This window comes from Scardinius erythrophthalmus, assembly GCF_964197995.2.
Source record: "Scardinius erythrophthalmus genome assembly, chromosome: 1".
Classification (NCBI taxonomy): domain Eukaryota; kingdom Metazoa; phylum Chordata; class Actinopteri; order Cypriniformes; family Leuciscidae; genus Scardinius; species Scardinius erythrophthalmus.
In genome coordinates, this window is record NC_138221.1 from 29,164,199 (window position 1) to 29,183,049 (window position 18,851).

Here is an 18,851-nt window from a genome sequence, read left to right on the forward strand (position 1 = left end):
AATGATGGTGACGTTGAATTCATGGGACCGTGATGTAGTTCGTTTATAGCCTACCTTTAGCTTTTTACTACTAGCGACTGCATTTAGGCTTCAAAATTCACAAAAGTTGTGTTCATCAGTGATATTTATCTTGATGGTCAAAACGTGCAAGTATCATAAACTTTTGTTGATCACAGACCTTGTTTTTAGCGATAATCCAAAAGCCTATGGGAAAATCCTATTAGGTTTTTCTTAAGGAAACCAGGGTGATGCAAACTACCGGTTGGCCTACAAAGTGACATCATACCTACACCACACTATTACAGGGTTAGTTCACCAAAAAATGAAAATTCTGTCAGTAATTACTCGCCCTCATGTTGTTCCAACCCCGTACGACTTTCGTTCATCTTCGGGACACAAATTTTTCAAAAAGATATTTTTGATGAAATCTGAGAGCTGTCTCACTCCCTCATAGGCTGCTAGGTAATTGATATCTGCCAGCCCAGAAAAGTTAGTAAAGACATCGTTACAATAGTCCAAGAGACTCCAGTGGCTCAACCTTAAGTTAATCAAGCGATGGGAATACTTTTTTTGCAGCAGCTTAGGAGAATGACATGGAAGAGAAGAGATGGTTGAATAAAGTCATTTTTTGCGCACGAAATGTATTCTCGTCGCTTGATAAACTTAAAGGTCCCATGACATGCTATTTTTTGTAGGCTTTAATATAGGCCTTAGTGGTCCCTAGTACTGTATCTGAAATCTCTTTTCAAAAATTCAGTCTCAGTGCAGAATTATAGCCACTATAAGCCAGTCCCAGAATGAGCTTCCTTCAGACAGGCCGTTTCGGTGTCTGTAGCTTTAAATACTAATAAGGAGGAGAAAGGCGGCGCAAGGTGGAGGGTGGGTGTGGCCTTGACCATCTGCGGCAACGGTAGACCATGCATGTTTACATTGGATATATTGCGATGGCACGGAGACACGCAGTCGTTCAAGCATTTCAGTTTGACCCAGAATCTGATCCGGATGGAGAAGCAACAACTCAGCGGTTCCAGCAGGACATTTCCGAATGGTTAGTTTAAAATATCTGTATATGTCTGGATACGGTACTTTATTCGGATGGTTTACAGTTATTATCATGTAGCTAACGCTAACCTACTGTTGCCTTTTCATGAGAGATCTGTAACATCTGTAATTTATCTTATTACAATTACATCATCAAGCTCTGCGATCTTGAAATGCGGATATCGCGCGCGCCGTATAACCAACAGGAAAACGGTTATCCAAATAACAAAGAAGTGTACAACACTCGCGTTACAGTGTGTGTATTCACACACATAAACTGCATGGCTGCATAGCTAATGTGACAGCCACATTCTACTTGTAACAGTCTAGGCAAACATAAACAGTAAAGCAACACACTTATATATCATTAGTTGACTTACTGTTCCGAGGTGTGTAGCTGAGCCAAAGAGAGTGATCCAGACTTTAGTTTCAGACGTTCAGCAAGCCCAGCTCTGTATTAACCCTTCGGTGTTCATTTGTACATCCAATTATTGAGCAAGTGTTATGCTTCGCTCGCTCAAAAGCCATGATATCTCTCGTGGACAAACTAAAATCGCGCGCGCGTGTTCCTACTTCCTTCCTAGCTCATTTTCTCATGGGCGAGAAATATTCTCTGGGCGGGCAAAGCAGAGACAGGGGAGGTAACATTCCTCCTTATAACGTCACAAGGAGGAGATTCAAGATCAGCGCGATTGAGCTTCCATTTTCTCAAAGGCAGAGAAAGATAGCAAAAGCTCGATTTACACCGATTGAAATTTCTAGAAACTTGGGGACCATATACAGGCTAGGGGAACTCATATTAATGTTAAAAAACCTCAGAAAGTGAAAATTTCATGTCATGGGACCTTTAAGGTTGAACCATTGTAGTCACTTGGACTATTTTAACGATGTCTTTACTAACTTTTCTGGGCCGGCAGAATGAAATTACATGGTGAGACAGCTCTCAGATTTCATCAAAAATATCTTAATTTGTGTTTCGAAGATGAACAAAAGTCTTACGGTGTTGGAACAACATGAGGGTGAGTAATTACTGACAGAATTTTCATTTTTGGCTGAACTAACCCTTTACTTTTCTCAAATGCAAGTATAGTGTAATCAATAATAAATGTGTAATATGTAATCATGGGGTAATTCCTTTAACATTCTCAAATTAAAGTATACAGTGATTCACATTTTATATACAAGCTTTTACAACCGAATAATAAAGTCTCACAAAACCACGTTCACTGCACATACACGACTTGGTTACAGTGTTTTACAGTGTTATACAGTTCCTCACCCATTCCATGATGCTCGCTGTACCCCTGAATGTGATGGAGACCTGGAAGGGGGGAAGGCACTGGCACCTCACATGACTGACGTCACACCTGTACGGGCACCTTTTCACAGGCAGCGTGAGGAACGATGCCAGCTGCTTCAGACACTCCTCATAGGTGATGGATGCCCGTTTCCCCGTGAGGTCGTCCTCGGTGAAGATCTCGGGAGGAGAGGGAAAGATGGGCGGGGGAGTGGATGGAGGCTCTGTGGCACGGACATCATAAACAATCTCATCCGGTCCGATGTCGTCCAATGCTCCATCGTTCCTGTCAGCACACGAAATATATTCATCACAGGTTTAGCCAATACGCATCACACACTCATATACACTCAAACCAAATTCATTCAGACACCTTCAACATTTCTCACATTATCACGGTTTACTCGCTATAGTTTAGAAAACGGTAATATGACGAACTCAGAGTTATCAGGTCAGTTGATATTTCGCTGGTTTTGTCCATTCTTCTGTTAGACTGTCTCACAGATGAATTGTGTTGAATATCTGTCAGCTGTTAAATTTAAATACACATGGGTATAATATGTGACAGTTTACTTTATTTTGCTCTCCTCACTTACATAAATGAACTGTAGTGCCCTGCAAAAAAAATATCAAAAATGATATCTGGGGTCTGAATAATTTTTGGTTTGACTGTACATGTTGCAAATGAAGATTCAGTTTGGTCACAGATTGAGTGTGTAGTGCATTGCAAGGAATAAAATGTCAGTTAAATATGAGTAGTGACTTTAGACTCGTCCCATTGTACACAATAACAACACTATAGATTTAAGTAACATTGAGCCAGCAATAGGTTGGTTCGATAAGAGCAATATATAAACATACCGTCCACAAAGACGAGGAACAAATTCATCATCTTGGCTGTCATAGCAATCAGATTTCTGTTCTTCTTCTTCTTCTTCATCTTCATATTCTTCCTCATCATCTGTTCCCCAATCATAACTGTAAAATTTGAGATTAGTAAACTAGGAATCATACGACATTATATACTATATGCAATACTATTAAAAACAACAAATATTACAACTTGCACAGTGTGTTAGTGAGGTCAGTGATCATTTATGATAAAGTTTTCATCGTTGTGGACACTCAAATTTTGAAGACTAGATATACAAAACAATTCTGCATATGTATGCTTCTAGTTCACTGTCATGTTAACTAAGACACCACATTTTTTGGGTGAACTACCCCTTGAAATATTCTCTTAATGTTGCAACTCTTCTCTATAGAGATTGTGTCCATTTTACAGACATTACATTTGTGCAAATGTCTATACAGGTAATACAAAAATGCACTCAAATTGACTTTAACAACAAACTTCTTAGTATTAGCTTATGTACTCATACACTTCACAATATAGTTTGCAAACGAATATGGATTCAGATACTGACCATTCTGAGAGTGTTGTTGGACCTTCATAACTGGACTGTGCAGGAGCCTTCGACTTACGCTTACGACGTCTACCAGGAATGGGGGTGCTTTTACCCTCGTATCTATAAAAGAATATGCCATAATCAACTTATGCACACAGAAAATTACACATCATTGAACTAAACTATTGCAATCTAACGCTAGACACATCTATTCAGTTGCATTCGCATTCGTAAATCCGAGTCAAACTTGTGGTTTTCGTCACGAGGTAAACACGGTGTCTCAATAAAACCATAAAATATCCATTCCAACTAGAAGCCTGATTATTAGCCAGCTAACTTTAGCTGAAGCTCAACGATTAACGTTACCTATCCAGGAGAAAACCAGCCAACTCTGAATTCTTTTTAAAGTCTTTCTGGGCTTTAAGCTGTTTCCATCTCTCAAACGCATCTCCGATATTTATCCGCTTTTTATTGTAATTCAGGTCATAGCGTTTTTTAGACGGATGCCTGGGCTTTTTCGGTCGAGCAGAATCTGCGGTCTCTGAGACAGTTCGTTCGCTGGCTTCCATGACGGCAACTGTGATTTTCCGCTAACTGGCAACCCGGCAGTGGGCGGGGCCACACGGACCACAACAATAACAGACGTTCCGGCACGGGTTGCCAAGTTTTCAAGAAACAATTTGTTCACTTCGACCTGTTATTTGTTGGTTTAAAGCTGCTCTAAGCCATGTTGGGTCAAACAAAACGGAGGCTAGCTCGACCCTCCCTCCTCCTCATCCCGTCCCCTCCCCGTTCCTTCCCTGCGTGCGTGCGTTTCTGAAACAGTCATGAACGCCAGACTGGATCTACCCACCTGTCCAGCAAAAACAGAGCCACCTGAATGTCGGACTGGAAGCCCTTATGCCGGCGGAGGTCTCTCCACCTTTCGAAGGCTTTCCCGATGTAAATTCGGGACTTCCCGCGTTCCTTCTCCCTTTCCCTATTCTTAGCTTTTTGCTCATCGGAACGTAGTCTCTTTGGTCGTGTGTCAGCCATAACAGAATTCAAGGGAATATAGTTCTAACGTTAGTCGTTGTCATCTCTCCTCCAGCTAACTTCTGCATGCTTATCTCTCTTCCACTCCAGTCCCCAAACCCCCCTTCATGTGCACGCGCACTAACCCCCCAACCCCCACCCCAAATCATTCTTGCCGGTTATTGGCTGGGACTCTGTTTGTTATGTTTAGTGGTGCGGGTTGGCCCAGTTTGTTTTTGTTGCCGTTTGTGGAGCCTGGGCTGTCTACAGAGACTGCGTTTTTTCAGTGTGTGTTCAGGGGACAGGCAGCTAGCGCATAGTGAGGAGATGTTTGCTCTGTGTGACAAAAACATTTTTCAGCTTAAAAAACGTGTGACATTGCTTGAGCACCTTTAACACAGCAACACACCTACATCACACAATTTTGGCCAAAAACACATTTTGTTACATAAATACAAACTCTAAATTTCACAATGCTAAAAAAACATTTGTACATATAGGGTAATAACTCCATCAAACACGGACTCAAAATCAAATCATTCAGTCAAAACACTAGCACTAGTTCTCTTACCAACATGAACATATAGTGAATCATAGCGCAATGACTGTCAAAATACTAGGTTAATAGTTGATGACATCATGAAAACTGCATTACTTGTGTGTTTCAGTTCCTGCAGACAATATGAAATACATAGTTTTTTTATAATTAAAGGTTGTATCAGCGATTGTGGGTGACGCCACTTCTGTTTGTGTTTGAAGCGAGATCCCAAACAAACCCTCCCCAGTCCCCACAAAGAAATTCTGTGGAATAATTTGAACATTTTAATCCGAAACAAATCATTTTTTATGGATAAGTGGTATGATAGAGGTATTGTTTTTGTTATGGATTTATTTAAAAAAGGATGGCAGTATACTGGAATATGAAGAATTTATGACTTTGCATAATTTTCCTCTGCCTGCTAGAACTTTCAATTCTGTCATCAAAGCTTTGTCTCTAAGTTGTGTGCATTTATTTAAAGCTACACTGTGTAACTTTTTAAGTTGATTCTTAGCAAAAAACACTTTGTTCTATTAAAAGTATGTGCTCATTCATGTGTAATTACTTCCACCAATAAAGTATTCTCGTAAGCGTAAAATCTGCCATTTATAATACATACGAACGAGTAGCTCAAATGGCGGCAGCCATGTTGTGCCTCCATCTTGAAAATACATTCGCCAAACAGGGACATACCTGGAAATTCAAGCTTTGCCTTTCGCGTTTTTACACTCAGTGCCACCGAGACGAATGTGAGGGGAGTTTACTCGCGACTGCCGGCAGATTTGAAAGATTGCTGAAGATGGAGGATAACGCATAGTTGGTTGTGCATGGTTGTGCATAACGCCAGAACGACCTCTAGTATAACTTGCGTTACTTTTCCTCGTGTCAATGGTGAAAAAGTATTGTTTACCTTGTAACATAAATCTGTGCTGCGACGGATCACAGGTGATGAATAGATTTAAAGGCGCAATTTTTGCGAAGTCGAACTGGAAGCCATGTTCATCTTGGAATAATACGGCCACCGTAGGAGTTAAAACGCCCTCGGAATTGAAAGGAACAGAAACTAATATTCACTGGGTAGTCATATACAATTTTACCGCTAGATGGGGGAAAATATCACACAGTGTAGCTTTAAGGGAACCGTATGTAAGATTGTGGTCAAAACTGGTACTGCAATCACTTTCAAATTACTGTAGAGCGGTGTATCCCCTCCCCTCCCCCTCCCCCCGACTCGAGGTTGCCAGCTAGGCTGCAGGATCCAGCAGGAACGTAGGCTGCTACAAGGAGCTTCCAATGGCAAGTGACGAGTCTACACAGTACTTTTTTTTTCTGTTAATTATGTTTATGCTTCATGAGAGATGTTTTGCGAAGTAATTATGTAATCGCAAAAATTTACTAATGGCGACTAGCCAAATATAATCATAAAGATGTACGCTCGTATGCGACAGTACATTGTTAGAACAGTAGCTGATAGTCTAACCAAACATAGATGAATCTTACCTGTCCAGGAGAAAATTAGCAACGTTGGTGTCTGTCTTCAAATTCTTCTCCGTTTTCAGCTGTCTCCATCTTTCAAAGACGTATCCTATACAAATCCTTGTTTTATTTCGGACTTTGTCACGACGTATTTCGGATTCATAACGAGGTCTTTTGGGTTTCGTAATGTTAGACATTTTTTATCCGACACGTTTGTAGCTGCAGCTGTGGTAACTAGAGCAGAGCTGGCAACCCGGATGCCGAAACACTACTGACTTCGTGATTGGTAGATAGGTGGAGTGTGGCGCATCAGGCCAAAACACAACATGACAACATCAATATCAGTTGAGGGCTGCAACTTCACTTTTAAATGACAATATCCTGGCCGGACTACTGTTGTCAGTGATATAAGTATTTGAAATGAACATGATTTCTTAATGTCTAGTGACATATCAGGGCCATTTTATGATTAATTGAAATACATTTCTTACATACGGTTCCTTTAATGTAGGCTAATATGTATTCCTTTATTTTATGGAATATTCTTTAATTTTAGAGTCACAAATATATTTTCAAAATGTATACTTTTGCTCTTAATTTCACGTTATCCTCTCCATAATAAACTAAATCTAACCAAACATTCTTGCTTTCTCCAAAAAAACAATTATTGCTTTAAAAGCTGTAATTCTCAGCATTCTAAATAAGCATAAGTCATCTCTGTTAAGTAACTTAAGTCCTAAACCCAAAACTACATTTTGTATCTTTATTATATTTGGTTTCTTAAAAAATTCTTCCCTGAATTACTTCTGTTCAATTTTTTTATTATTATTTTAATTATACAATATGAGTGTAATGAGCTAAAAGTTCACTGCAACTTATCCAACATCCTAAAGATAAATTATTATAATTAGAAGATATTTCTGGTGTTATAAAATATCGCATAGCCTATTAATTTTCCAAGCAAAATGTATATTGATCAAATTATTGTGCTCCTATTTGGCGCGCATGCGCGCAGCAGCGCTCGTTCAATGTGAAGTTTAGCAGCAAAATGGAAATATTTGCACGACTTTCTAAGATTTACAGATGGAGAATATTCCTGTGAAATGTAAGTTTTGCAAACACCATGTCTCAAACGCATAAAACAGCACAGAATATACGTTCTTTGATGGTGGATCGATTTGATCTATGATCGACCTCTCGGGCTGCTTCAGAAACGCGTGCACACGCAGTTATCTAGACTAGATAAACCTGGATCAAATTAGTGGGATTGCGTGAATTTGAATTACCTTTTATGAAACCGCTTTAGCCCCAACTTATTTGTTAGGTTTATTCAAGTCGGGTTTTGGAGTTTAATCCCCGCTTTTCTTGGCATCTTTATGGAACAACCCTCAAGTTAGCTCGCCCCTCCCTCCCGTTTCGTGCATCATGAAAGAAAAAAACGATCATGCACGCGCATTTCTTAAAGCGACAGAAACACGATATTCAGATCGACGTTCTACTGATGGCTCATTCTGCTGGGTAAGTCATTATAGTTGTTTTGTAACATAATTTTATAACCAAGTAAATATAATAGCCGTTACTTGCACATTCAATATTGTGTATTCTAAAATAGGCTAATGCAGAGAATGTTTTTTTTTTTTTTTTTTTTTGTATGCATGAACATTATGTTATCAACTACATAGCTCGCTTCCAGCTTTGCTCCCAGCTAACAGAATAGTCATTTGAAATATAAATGGTTACTAGCAAGGTGTCATAACGTTGCCTATTATCATTTATTGACCTAGTACAGTTCTGCACGAGGGAGAGGGAGAGGGAGAGGGAGAGGGAGAGGGAGGGAGGACTGCTTACCAAGAGCTACAGCCTACCACAGCTGATGTTGATATTTTCAACACACAGATCACACTGAAACAAGTCAGCACTAGCAGCTACTCACCTGTCCAGGAAAAACAGTGCAACCTCGGCGTCCGATTTAAAATGTTTCAGTTCTTTAAGGTCTCTCCACCTTTCAAAAGCCTTCCCGATAACTATTCGTGTCTTGGAATAAACACGATGGTATTCCCTCGACCTAATCCTACACCTCCTCTTGGGGACAGACTCAGCCATGTTCAATTTCTCTTGTTCTCTTGCTTCTTCTTCAGCTCCGACTTCGCGTGCAGCCGTCACCGTGCACGAGCGCAAAACCACACAACACCCACCCCTGTCGGTGATTGGTTGGAACACTTTATTTTGGTTTTGAGTGGTTGGTGAAACCACTTGTTTTTGTCTGCAGATCTCGGAGCCTAGGCTGCCTACAGAGACGCGTTTTTTTGACAGCCTGCTTATGGGGCGGTATCGTTAGGAAAGATGAATGTGATCATTTATGTTTGGGCCTGAAATCGCTGATACAACCTCCTTTTAGTGTAAGCTTTGATCAACAACAAATCTAACATATGGCCTTTGGTTACTACAAAGCTTTTTTTTGCCACAGAATAAAAAAAAAGGATAACAAGTAATTGTAACTTTGTAATCTCACAATTCTGACTTTTTTTCTTGCAATTGCAAGTTTACATCTTACAATTCTGACTTTTTGTTTCTCAGAATTGCGGCACACTAGGAATTGAGGAAAAAAAGGGGCAGAATTGTGAGATCAAAAGTCACAATTTTTATTTTATTTTCCATTGTGGAAATAAGCTTGAATAGGTTCCACACATGTAAGGGGGGAAAACATAAAGATGCACAGTCTGGCACACATTCCTCCTCTCCTCTACTTCTTCTTCTCCCTTGTCCTGATCCAACTACTCTCCTCCAACTATTCCTCTCCCTGTCCTCCTCGGAGTTGTTCGGCATCCACATTGAACAAAACCAATTCAAGTCCTATTTTACATGTCCATGTAATGGAAAGAACTCCAACACCTGACAATGTCTTGACTGAGATTGGATCCAGGTATGTCAGTGATCTGTTACCCAAAAAATGCTTACCAGTTGTTTCAATATATATATATATTATATATATTCTCAGTACTTTTGAGCTGATGTTGCAGAAGTTAAGAATAATTTTAAGTTTTGGAACATTATAGGTCTTCATTTCTGTCAAACTGTGTTTTAGCATTTATAAATAAGACCAGAAAGATCCATGATTTTAGTATTGGGTAAGCTAAAAAAGAAAATGTAAACATATTAGAAACGTGTTAATTGACTGTAGGCTATATTGAGTTAAAACTACATGTGTTAATGCTACGGTCACAACAGTTGTGCTAATTGTGTTTAGAGTTTTGAAAATGTGATACAGATTTGGACAATTGAAAACAATCGTAGCTACTAAAAGTAAATGAATAATCTATTGAAATCATCAAATGACTATTACTTGTACAATAAATAATATATAGCCCATTTGCTTACCTGTCTATTAAAAAACATGCGAGAGCAGCGTCTTTGTCAATTCTAAGTTTGTCTCGAAGTTCTCTCCATCTGCAAAACGCCACGCCGATATTTATCCTGGTTTTATTTCTCCTTTTATCCCAAAACCTGCTTGCCTCTGTTGGTCTACGTTTACGTTTTTTGGGGATTTCTGTAATCGCCAATGCATAATTGTGATCCATCATGATGACTGAACAACACAACAGCGGCGTGTGCTAGAGGCTGTATCATAGATGTATATAAAAACATAGATGCCTCATTGTCGACTTACGTTTAGCAGCCCATTGAAACGGCCGCTAATGAGGCATCTATGTATATATACTGTGGTTTCTACAAGCGGAAACCGAGGATAGCGCGGATTTTACGTCACTTATAGGCGACAATGACAAGGGACGACCATTATTAACTTAAAATAATGCATAGATTATATCCAGTAAAATATGTGCTGGAACGTTTTAAATTAGATATTGATTATTTTGAAAAGTAAACAATTTTTCATTTATTTTACCATTGCATACAAGAATATTTTGGATTGATGTGGAGCGTTTAATTAAGAAAAAAATGAACATTGATTTACAGCTTAGTGGATTTGACATAATGATGCACTTCAATGATAATGGGGTTGAGGTATATTTCATACAATTGTTAATATTAAAGTTTCATGTTCATAAAATGAAATGGTCTGACTCCAAACCTAACTTTCCTTGCTTTAAAATGATTTTAAGCTTTAATGTTCTGTTTTGTGTAATTGCACAAGTAAAAAGGCAATTAGAGCTTATTATAGCATTGTAAGCAGGTATGATGTTGTAGAAAGTATAATTATAACACCCTTTTTCCCTTTAAGTGATTATGTCTCATTATATTGTTCTGGTTCATGGCATTAATAAAAAAATAAAATAAAAAAATAAATAAAGACCATTATTTAAAAAACTTTTTTTCTGTGTTTTTGAAAGTTGAACGTCAACTTATTGTTGACGTTCGAATTGTTGTCAAACAAAACGGAGGCTAGCTAGACCCTCCCTTAGGGTGACCACCCGTCCTGCTTTGCGTTGTACTGCACAGCATTTTCACCCCTTATCCCGCACGTCGCATATTGAGAATATGTCCCGCATTTTCATCGGTCTATTGGTTTTTAATTATTATACTAAGAAAACGAGCATGCATTCTTTTGCCTTTTTAAGAAAGCATTTTATTTATTCTTTTTTGCGGTGTAGTTTTTCACCTATAGCAGGGATGGACAACTCCGGTCCTGGAGGGCCACTGTCCTGCAGACTTTAGCTCCAACCCTAATTAAACACACCTGAACAAGGCAATCAGTGTTTTCCGGATTACTAAATAGATACAGGCAGGTGGGTTTTTATCAGGGCTGAAGCTAAACTCTGCAGGACAGTGGCCCTCCAGGACCGGAGTTGTCTATCCCTGACCTATAGGCTATTTAACAGCGCTTCGTCAGAAGTACAAACACAACAGCCTTTTTTTAAATCCTATCCAATGGTTGAAAAGAAAGGAGTAAACACGGTCACTAGTTGGTTGTGACAGCTGTCAATCAATATGTGGACCGGTGATTCGTTCCATGTGTTTCCTGTCAGAAAACAAATGGATAATTCGGTCAATTAAAATGAACTTAATTGTTAAATAACTAAATAATTAATAATTAATTAAATTAAACTATTTAATTTAACAGAATTTATCAGCTTGTTGCCTGCTGTGGTTGTTTTAATTCACATCCTTTCTAAAAATATGAACGTTTTTGGTTTAATATATTCTTAATATATAAGACTGTCAATGATCTAATTTCATGTTGTTTTATATTTTATTTGTTCATTGTTTATTTTGTTGGATTTTAATTGGACTTGGTCAGAACTGTTTCAAAAATAGTTATCTGCATGATGCCTGCTGCCTTTGGGCTCAGATGTTGAATTTAAATGACATGTCAAATAAAGACATGTTATGTTACATTGTGGCTATGTGTGTTACATAGGCTAATGGTGTTTTCTGGAAGGGACTAAAGAACAAAGAATTTGTATCAGCTGAAAGGCAGAATTCAAATGTTTTTATTAAGTTAGACATATAATAATAATAAAAAAACGAACAAAAAAGTCCATCTTTAAAGATAATCAGTCTGAAGGGTGCAGAAACACAGGGGTGGTTTATGTTTTAGTGTTGGTAAAATGTCCCACATTGTCCCACACAAACTTATAATCGTCCCACATTTGGTTTGTTTGATGGTGGTGGTCACCCTACCCTCCCTCGTCCTCATCCCGTCTCCTCCTCTCCAACCCCCTCCTCCCCTCCTCCTCCCCCCTCCTCCCCTCCTCCTCCCCTCCTCCTCCCCTCCTCCTCCTCCTCGGTGTGCCAGAGAATTCAGTTCCCCGGTTTCCCTGCTGTTTCCCAGTGCTGTTGCTCAGCGCGCGTGCGCGCAACATCAAGACGAAAATCATGACCTCATAATTCCGCGCAAGCTTCGTTCAGCGTGTTTTTACTTACTCTCCATCGCAATTATGTAGGCATTTTACGTTGTTTGTTAGATAATTTGCAATTACACACAGGTTTTTAAAGTATAGAATGTATTGTTTTCACATGTTTTATTGCTCAACCAGAAAGTAAAATGGATTTACCCACCTGTCCAGCAAAAACAGAGCCACCTGAATGTCGGACTGGAAGCTCTTGTGCCGGCGGAGTTCTCTCCACCTTTCGAAGGCTTTCCCGATGTAAATTCGGTACCTCGCGCGTTCCTTATCCTTGTCCCTCTTCTTTGCAATTTGTTCTTTGGAACGTCGTCTCTTTGGTCGTGTGTCAGCCATAATTCCAACTTACCTCTTCATGCTTCTCTGTTCTCTCTCCTCCACACACCCACTTCATGTGCACGCGCACTAACCCCCTAAACCCCACCCTTAAATACTGGCTGGAACTCTGTTTGTTATGTTTAGTGGTGCGGGTGAGCCCAGTTTGTTTTTGTTGCCGTTTGTGGAGCCTGGACTGTCTACAGAGACTGCGGTTTTTCACAGTGTGTGTTCAGGGGACAGGCAGCTAGCGGATAGTGAGGAGACAACGTAACTAAACGTTTTAGCTCTAACTCTATTTTTCTCACTTGTATTCAGAAGACATTGAACATATGTTACCCTGGACCACAAAACCAGTCACATGGGTCACAATTTTTAAATTTAGATTTACATAATATGAAAGCTGAATAAATAAGCTTTCCATTGATGTATGGTTTGTAAGGATAGGACAATATTTGGCCGAGATACAACTATTTGAACACCTGGAATCTGAAGGTGCAAACAAATCTAAACATTGAGAAAATTGCCTTTAAAGTTGCCTATGTTCACGATTGTGCTGCATCCACTCACAAAAATAAACGTTTTATATATTTATGGTATAGGAAATCTACAAAATGTCTTCATGGAACATGATCTTTAGCCTATTTAATATCCTAATGATTTTTGGCATAAAAGAAAAATTGATAATTTTGTCCCATACAATGTGGCTATTGCCACAAATTTACCCGTGTGACTTAGCCTAATGGTTTTGTGATCCAGAGTCACATATTGTTAATACAAGGAAAGAAAAAAATGGGTGCTCTGGGAGTTCAATAAAAAAGTGTTTGCCGGGTGCTCAGCGAGGTGCTCTTTGGGGTCGGGAATTCAATTAAATGTGGGAAAAAGAAGATCCAAGGCACTCTTCTCCAGAATTATTTAAAAAGCCTTTATTTAACTGGCTATATCATAATTGAACATTTAAAAGACATGATTAAGCCCGGTAAATAAAGGCTTTTTAAATAATTCTGGAGAAGAGTGCCTTGGATCTTCTTTAATTGTTAATACATTTTGTATATTGTATACAAAGTTGTATGTCATACATGTAATCTCTATGTTTTTCAATAAAAAATGAAGTAAAAAAAAATGTCATTATTTAAAATGGGAATTTCTCTGGATTTACACACTTTTGGGGTTATGCAAGTACAACTGAAATATATCACACTGTGCAAGTGGTTTTTGGATATTTTATTACAAAAAAGCTTATATTATTGTGCCTTTAAAATGAACTCTCAAAAATGCATTCATCAAAATGTTTAAAACATAAAATGCAGAGCAACTTTAATGGAAAACAATATAACTACAAAACAAGATTCATTACCTCTCTTTTCTTTTGCAAGATATGCTTTCCTTGCAGCCATATAATTTTCAATGCGCTCCCTGAGTTCTCAGTCCCACTTTATATTATTAAGTGTCTTTAACTACCATGTATTGACATGTAAATGAATCATGCAATGTACCTATTGTGTAGGCTACATACATGTTTTACATTGTAAATATATATATTTTAAAAAATGGCTTCTTATTACATCTGTAATTAATATCTGTAATAAGATCTACAATTACACTGTTGATCCTTCCTTCCCTTAATTAACCATACCTCAATCTTAGCTTAAATAATGGTTTTTTTTTTTTTTAGATATATTTCATATAGGGACATTCATTGTGGTTGCACCACCTGATTTTTGCAACTAATCTTACAATGAACAGGTTTATACTTTGGATGCCTGAATTAGCTTTAGCCTATATGCTAACAAGATCATACATTGGCTGCATCCGAATTCACATACTCTCTAGAGTAGGTACTTATTTTGAATAACTAATTACTTCACAACGGCTAGATAAAGGAAATATAAAGAAGTAAAGATGTAAAATAAAAATACATTAGAGTAAATACAAGACTAGGGGTTTTCATCCTCTATCAAAGTAGATTAGATTAAGGCATTCTGTTTCTTCATTAATTTTAACGATAAGAAGTAATGACCCAGTTCCTTATGAAAAACATCAAAGTTTGGAAGTGTTTTCTTTTCAGGAATCTATTCTTGTGTAAAAAGAATTTTATATGCATAATAATAAATGTGTTAACTGCCAAGTCATGCGTTTCATCTTTCATTCCACATTTGACATTTTCAGTTGTTAATGGTAAATCTGTAAATTTAGAAAATAACCATGCAAATCCTCCCAGAAGGCACAGGCAAATTTACAATCATAAAACAGATTAACACAAAATTATGGATATACACTCAGTAAGAATTTTAAAGTGCACTTCCTCCAGACATCTGATTTATAGATTGTGTGATTGTTTTTATAATGTTATCATGCAAAATACAATTTCCTCCAGACATCTGATTTATAGATTGTGTGATTGTTTTTATAATGTTATCATGCAAAATACAATTTTGATCAGAAAGTCTCAAAAGACAATAACTAGGCCTATGCCTACTCTTTTATTAATACGATGAAATCAGACATACTTATTTTGTCACATAATGTTTTTCACCTACTATTTCGGATGCAGCAAAATAATTTTTAAACACATTAAAGAAGTTTATGATAAAATATTATTTTTCTGGTTTTAAACCTGCATTGACTGCAGCACCTGACATGGAAAGTGTACCAAACACACATACTTGAAATGAGCAGTTTTTACCAGCATTTGAGAGAGATCAACAAACCTTTCACTCTTCCACAGTGATCAGTCAGGCTCCTCAGGATGATACATTATCATGTTTACTGTTATTACCTTTTCACTTCATAATAAAAGAGCCATGTTTGTTTGCAGTTGTGCCACCCTGACATTTGAGAATATGAAAATTCCCAGGCAAAAGTTTACAGCTTTAAAACTACTAATATTTATACAACTTGTTTATATGAAAGGTTGTAAACATAAATTATGACAGTATATTATTTTGAAATTCGTATAATTAAGACACCACTTTAAATGGTTTTTGTGCGGACGGCTGCACCACTTGACATTTTGGGGGTTTAAGATACGAAAACATAAAATTATAGTTATTATTTGAATATACTGAAAATGAATTCAAACTAAATAGGTTTTATAGAATAAAGTGATACAAGTCATGAATTTTAAAAAGGAAATAATGCACTTGGACACAAAAATACAAAAGTAAAAATACTACTGTTCCCACATAGCAACATTGTGACGCCCCAGATCCGGCCCACATCTGGCACATGTGGAATGAAGATCTGGCCCACATGCAGCGTGGAATGATGGCACTTAGGCGGGTCTCTACTGTTTGCCAGATCTGGGCCACAAGCAGGCCATAGCAATGCCACATCTCAGCCAAGAGAAAAGAAATAAACCAGAACTGGACCTTATCTGAGCCACAAAGTCTGTGTATATTAAATATGGAGTCATCTCAGCCTTAATAAGCCTGTTAACAAGCAGAATCACTGAAGGAAAGAAGAGAACAGAAAAAGAGACGAGCAGAAACACAAGAACTACAACTGACTTCAGACACAGCCTTAGATGAAATCAACTGAAGAGAAAAGAAGACATTAAATCTGTGAAGATCTCAGCAGAGGATTAAACAACTCCACAAACAGCATTACCAGCTTCACTTATTACTAACCAGACTGACTTTATTTCTGTCAGACGTCTACAGAAGTTTTTATTGAGAATTAACAGAGGTTTAACTCTAATGTGTTTCATTTAAAGTCACCATAAGAGTGATTAGTGTTTCCATTAGTTGGGCTCTTAACTCTTATTATGTCTTTGTTTTTGCTGCTATGACACTGTGTTTGTTAAACACATTTGCAGCAGCAAAGAAAGCTAAAGTGAAATGAGATCAGGTGATGATGATTATCTGTTGATGGTTTTATAATCATCATGAAATAGACTGATTCACTGATGTCTGTTTATAACAATTATATTGTTCCATTAATACATTCACATCACACACCCCGTGTTACTGCAGCATGAGATCCAGCAATATTATAACAATCAGTTAAAAGATTTTAACAAACATGAGCTCAAAATGTCAATCTACGATGACACACACACAGACGTCTAGGATGTCACAATGTTGCCATGTGGGTTATTGTGTCACAAAATGTAGTTTTAAGAGCTTTCGGGTGAGAATGTAGTTGTTTAAAGCTCAAATCTGTGGTTTATTTATAAAGATAGTGCCTATTTGAAAATTTGATCTGAAGTTTTCGGAGTTGTGAGATCCAGGCGATCAACGGGCGCTCATTAACCCCGCCGAGAACAAACTTTCCTCGGCTACTCCTTCTGACGTTTGCCGTTGGTTTTGATGTATCTATAATGGTTAAACATGAGATATAATTTGTTTTGTGTATATCTAACGGGCGATCTTCGTTCTCATGAATATATAATTTTTTCACAGGTATATTGTTTTGGCTGAGGGCAAAGTTACGTTTCAGAACTTTATTTATTATTTATAGATGCCATTGCACTAGACCTTTGACTTTATATTTTTGACTGAATTATTTGCTTGGCTAAATTTCCTATTGTATGAGCTTCTTATACTTTATACTTGTACTTTTATAATGGCAATTATTGTTCATTAAAACTGACATGGAATGAAAAGGGTTGTGTTTTATGTCGTATTTAATTTTATTATAGATACAAATAAATACACCAAAGATAATCAGAGTACATGCACATATTACCTGAACCACATATTAATATGTTTCATATTTTTAAAATGAAAACGAAAAGAGGCAGGTTTGTGTATTGTGTATTATATTTCGTTTTGTTGTTAATGTAAAGTGGGGATAGTAGTAGCTAAGGTGAGGTGAATGGCATTATCAAGTTGAGAAACAGGGTGAGTCTCTCTAAACTTTCCGAGAGCCGACTCTGCTCTGATTGGTCAGATGACTCAGTCTGTTGTGATTGGTCTACTCTGCTCTGATTGGTCTACTCTGTTCTGATTGGTCAGACGGTCCAGTCTGTTGTGATTGGTCTACTCTGCTCTGATTGGTCTACTCTGCTCTGACTGGTCAGACGGTCCAGTCTGTTTGTGATTGGTCTACTCTGCTCTGATTGGTCAGATGGCCCCGTCTGTTGTGATTGGTCTACTCTGCTCTGATTGGTCAGATGGCCCCGTCTGTTGTGATTGGTCTACTCTGCTCTGATTGGTCTACTCTGCTCTGATTGGTCAGACGGTCCAGTCTGTTGTGATTGGTCTACTCTGCTCTGATTGGTCTACTCTGCTCTGATTGGTCAGATGACTCAGTCTGTTGTGATTGGTCTACTCTGCTCTGATTGGTCTACTCTGTTCTGATTGGTCAGACGGTCCAGTCTGTTGTGATTGGTCTACTCTGCTCTGATTGGTCTACTCTGCTCTGATTGGTCAGACGGTCCAGTCTGTTTGTGATTGGTCTACTCTGCTCTGATTGGTCAGATGGCCCCGTCTGTTGTGATTGGTCTACTCTGCTCTGATTGGTCAGATGGCCCCGTCTGTTGTGATTGGTCTACTCTGCTCTGATTGGTCAGATGGCCCCGTCTGTTGTGATTGGTCTACTCTGCTCTGATTGGTCTACTCTGCTCTGATTGGTCAGACGGTCCAGTCTGTTGTGATTGGTCTACTCTGCTCTGATTGGTCAGACGGTCCAGTCTGTTGTGATTGGTCTACTCTGCTCTGATTGGTTAGACGGTCCAGTCTGTTGTGATTGGTCTACTCTGCTCTGATTGGTCAGACGGTCCAGTCTGTTGTGATTGGTCTACTCTGCTCTGATTGGTCAGATGGTCCAGTCTGCTGTGATTGGTCTACTCTGCTCTGATTGGTCTACTCTGCTCTGATTGGTCAGACGGTCCAGTCTGTTGTGATTGGTCTACTCTGCTCTGATTGGTCAGATGGTCCAGTCTGTTGTGATTG

General features: G+C 38.4%; 1 protein-coding gene across 5 annotated transcripts in view; it reads right to left on the reverse strand.

Annotated features, from left to right (window-relative positions):
- The window catches only part of foxk2b (forkhead box K2b), a 54,737-nt gene extending 41,698 nt beyond the window's left edge, over positions 1-13,039 (reverse strand). Inside the window, exons 1-4 of one of the 5 annotated variants that reach the window (XM_081387303.1) lie at positions 12,794-13,039; positions 3,766-3,867; positions 3,200-3,316; positions 2,321-2,624 (exon numbers count right to left, since the gene is read on the reverse strand). In XM_081387303.1, coding sequence (XP_081243429.1) covers positions 2,321-2,624; positions 3,200-3,316; positions 3,766-3,867; positions 12,794-12,975 — 705 coding nt within the window. In that variant the 5' untranslated portion in view covers positions 12,976-13,039. Of the gene's footprint in view, positions 1-2,320; positions 2,625-3,199; positions 3,317-3,765; positions 3,868-4,600; positions 4,896-6,799; positions 8,189-8,708; positions 8,966-10,153; positions 10,403-12,793 lie in introns of those variants that run through there. The other 4 variants (XM_081387301.1, XM_081387305.1, XM_081387304.1 and 1 more) reach the window with 4 other exon arrangements.
- Between the last annotated feature and the right edge of the window lie 5,812 nt (positions 13,040-18,851).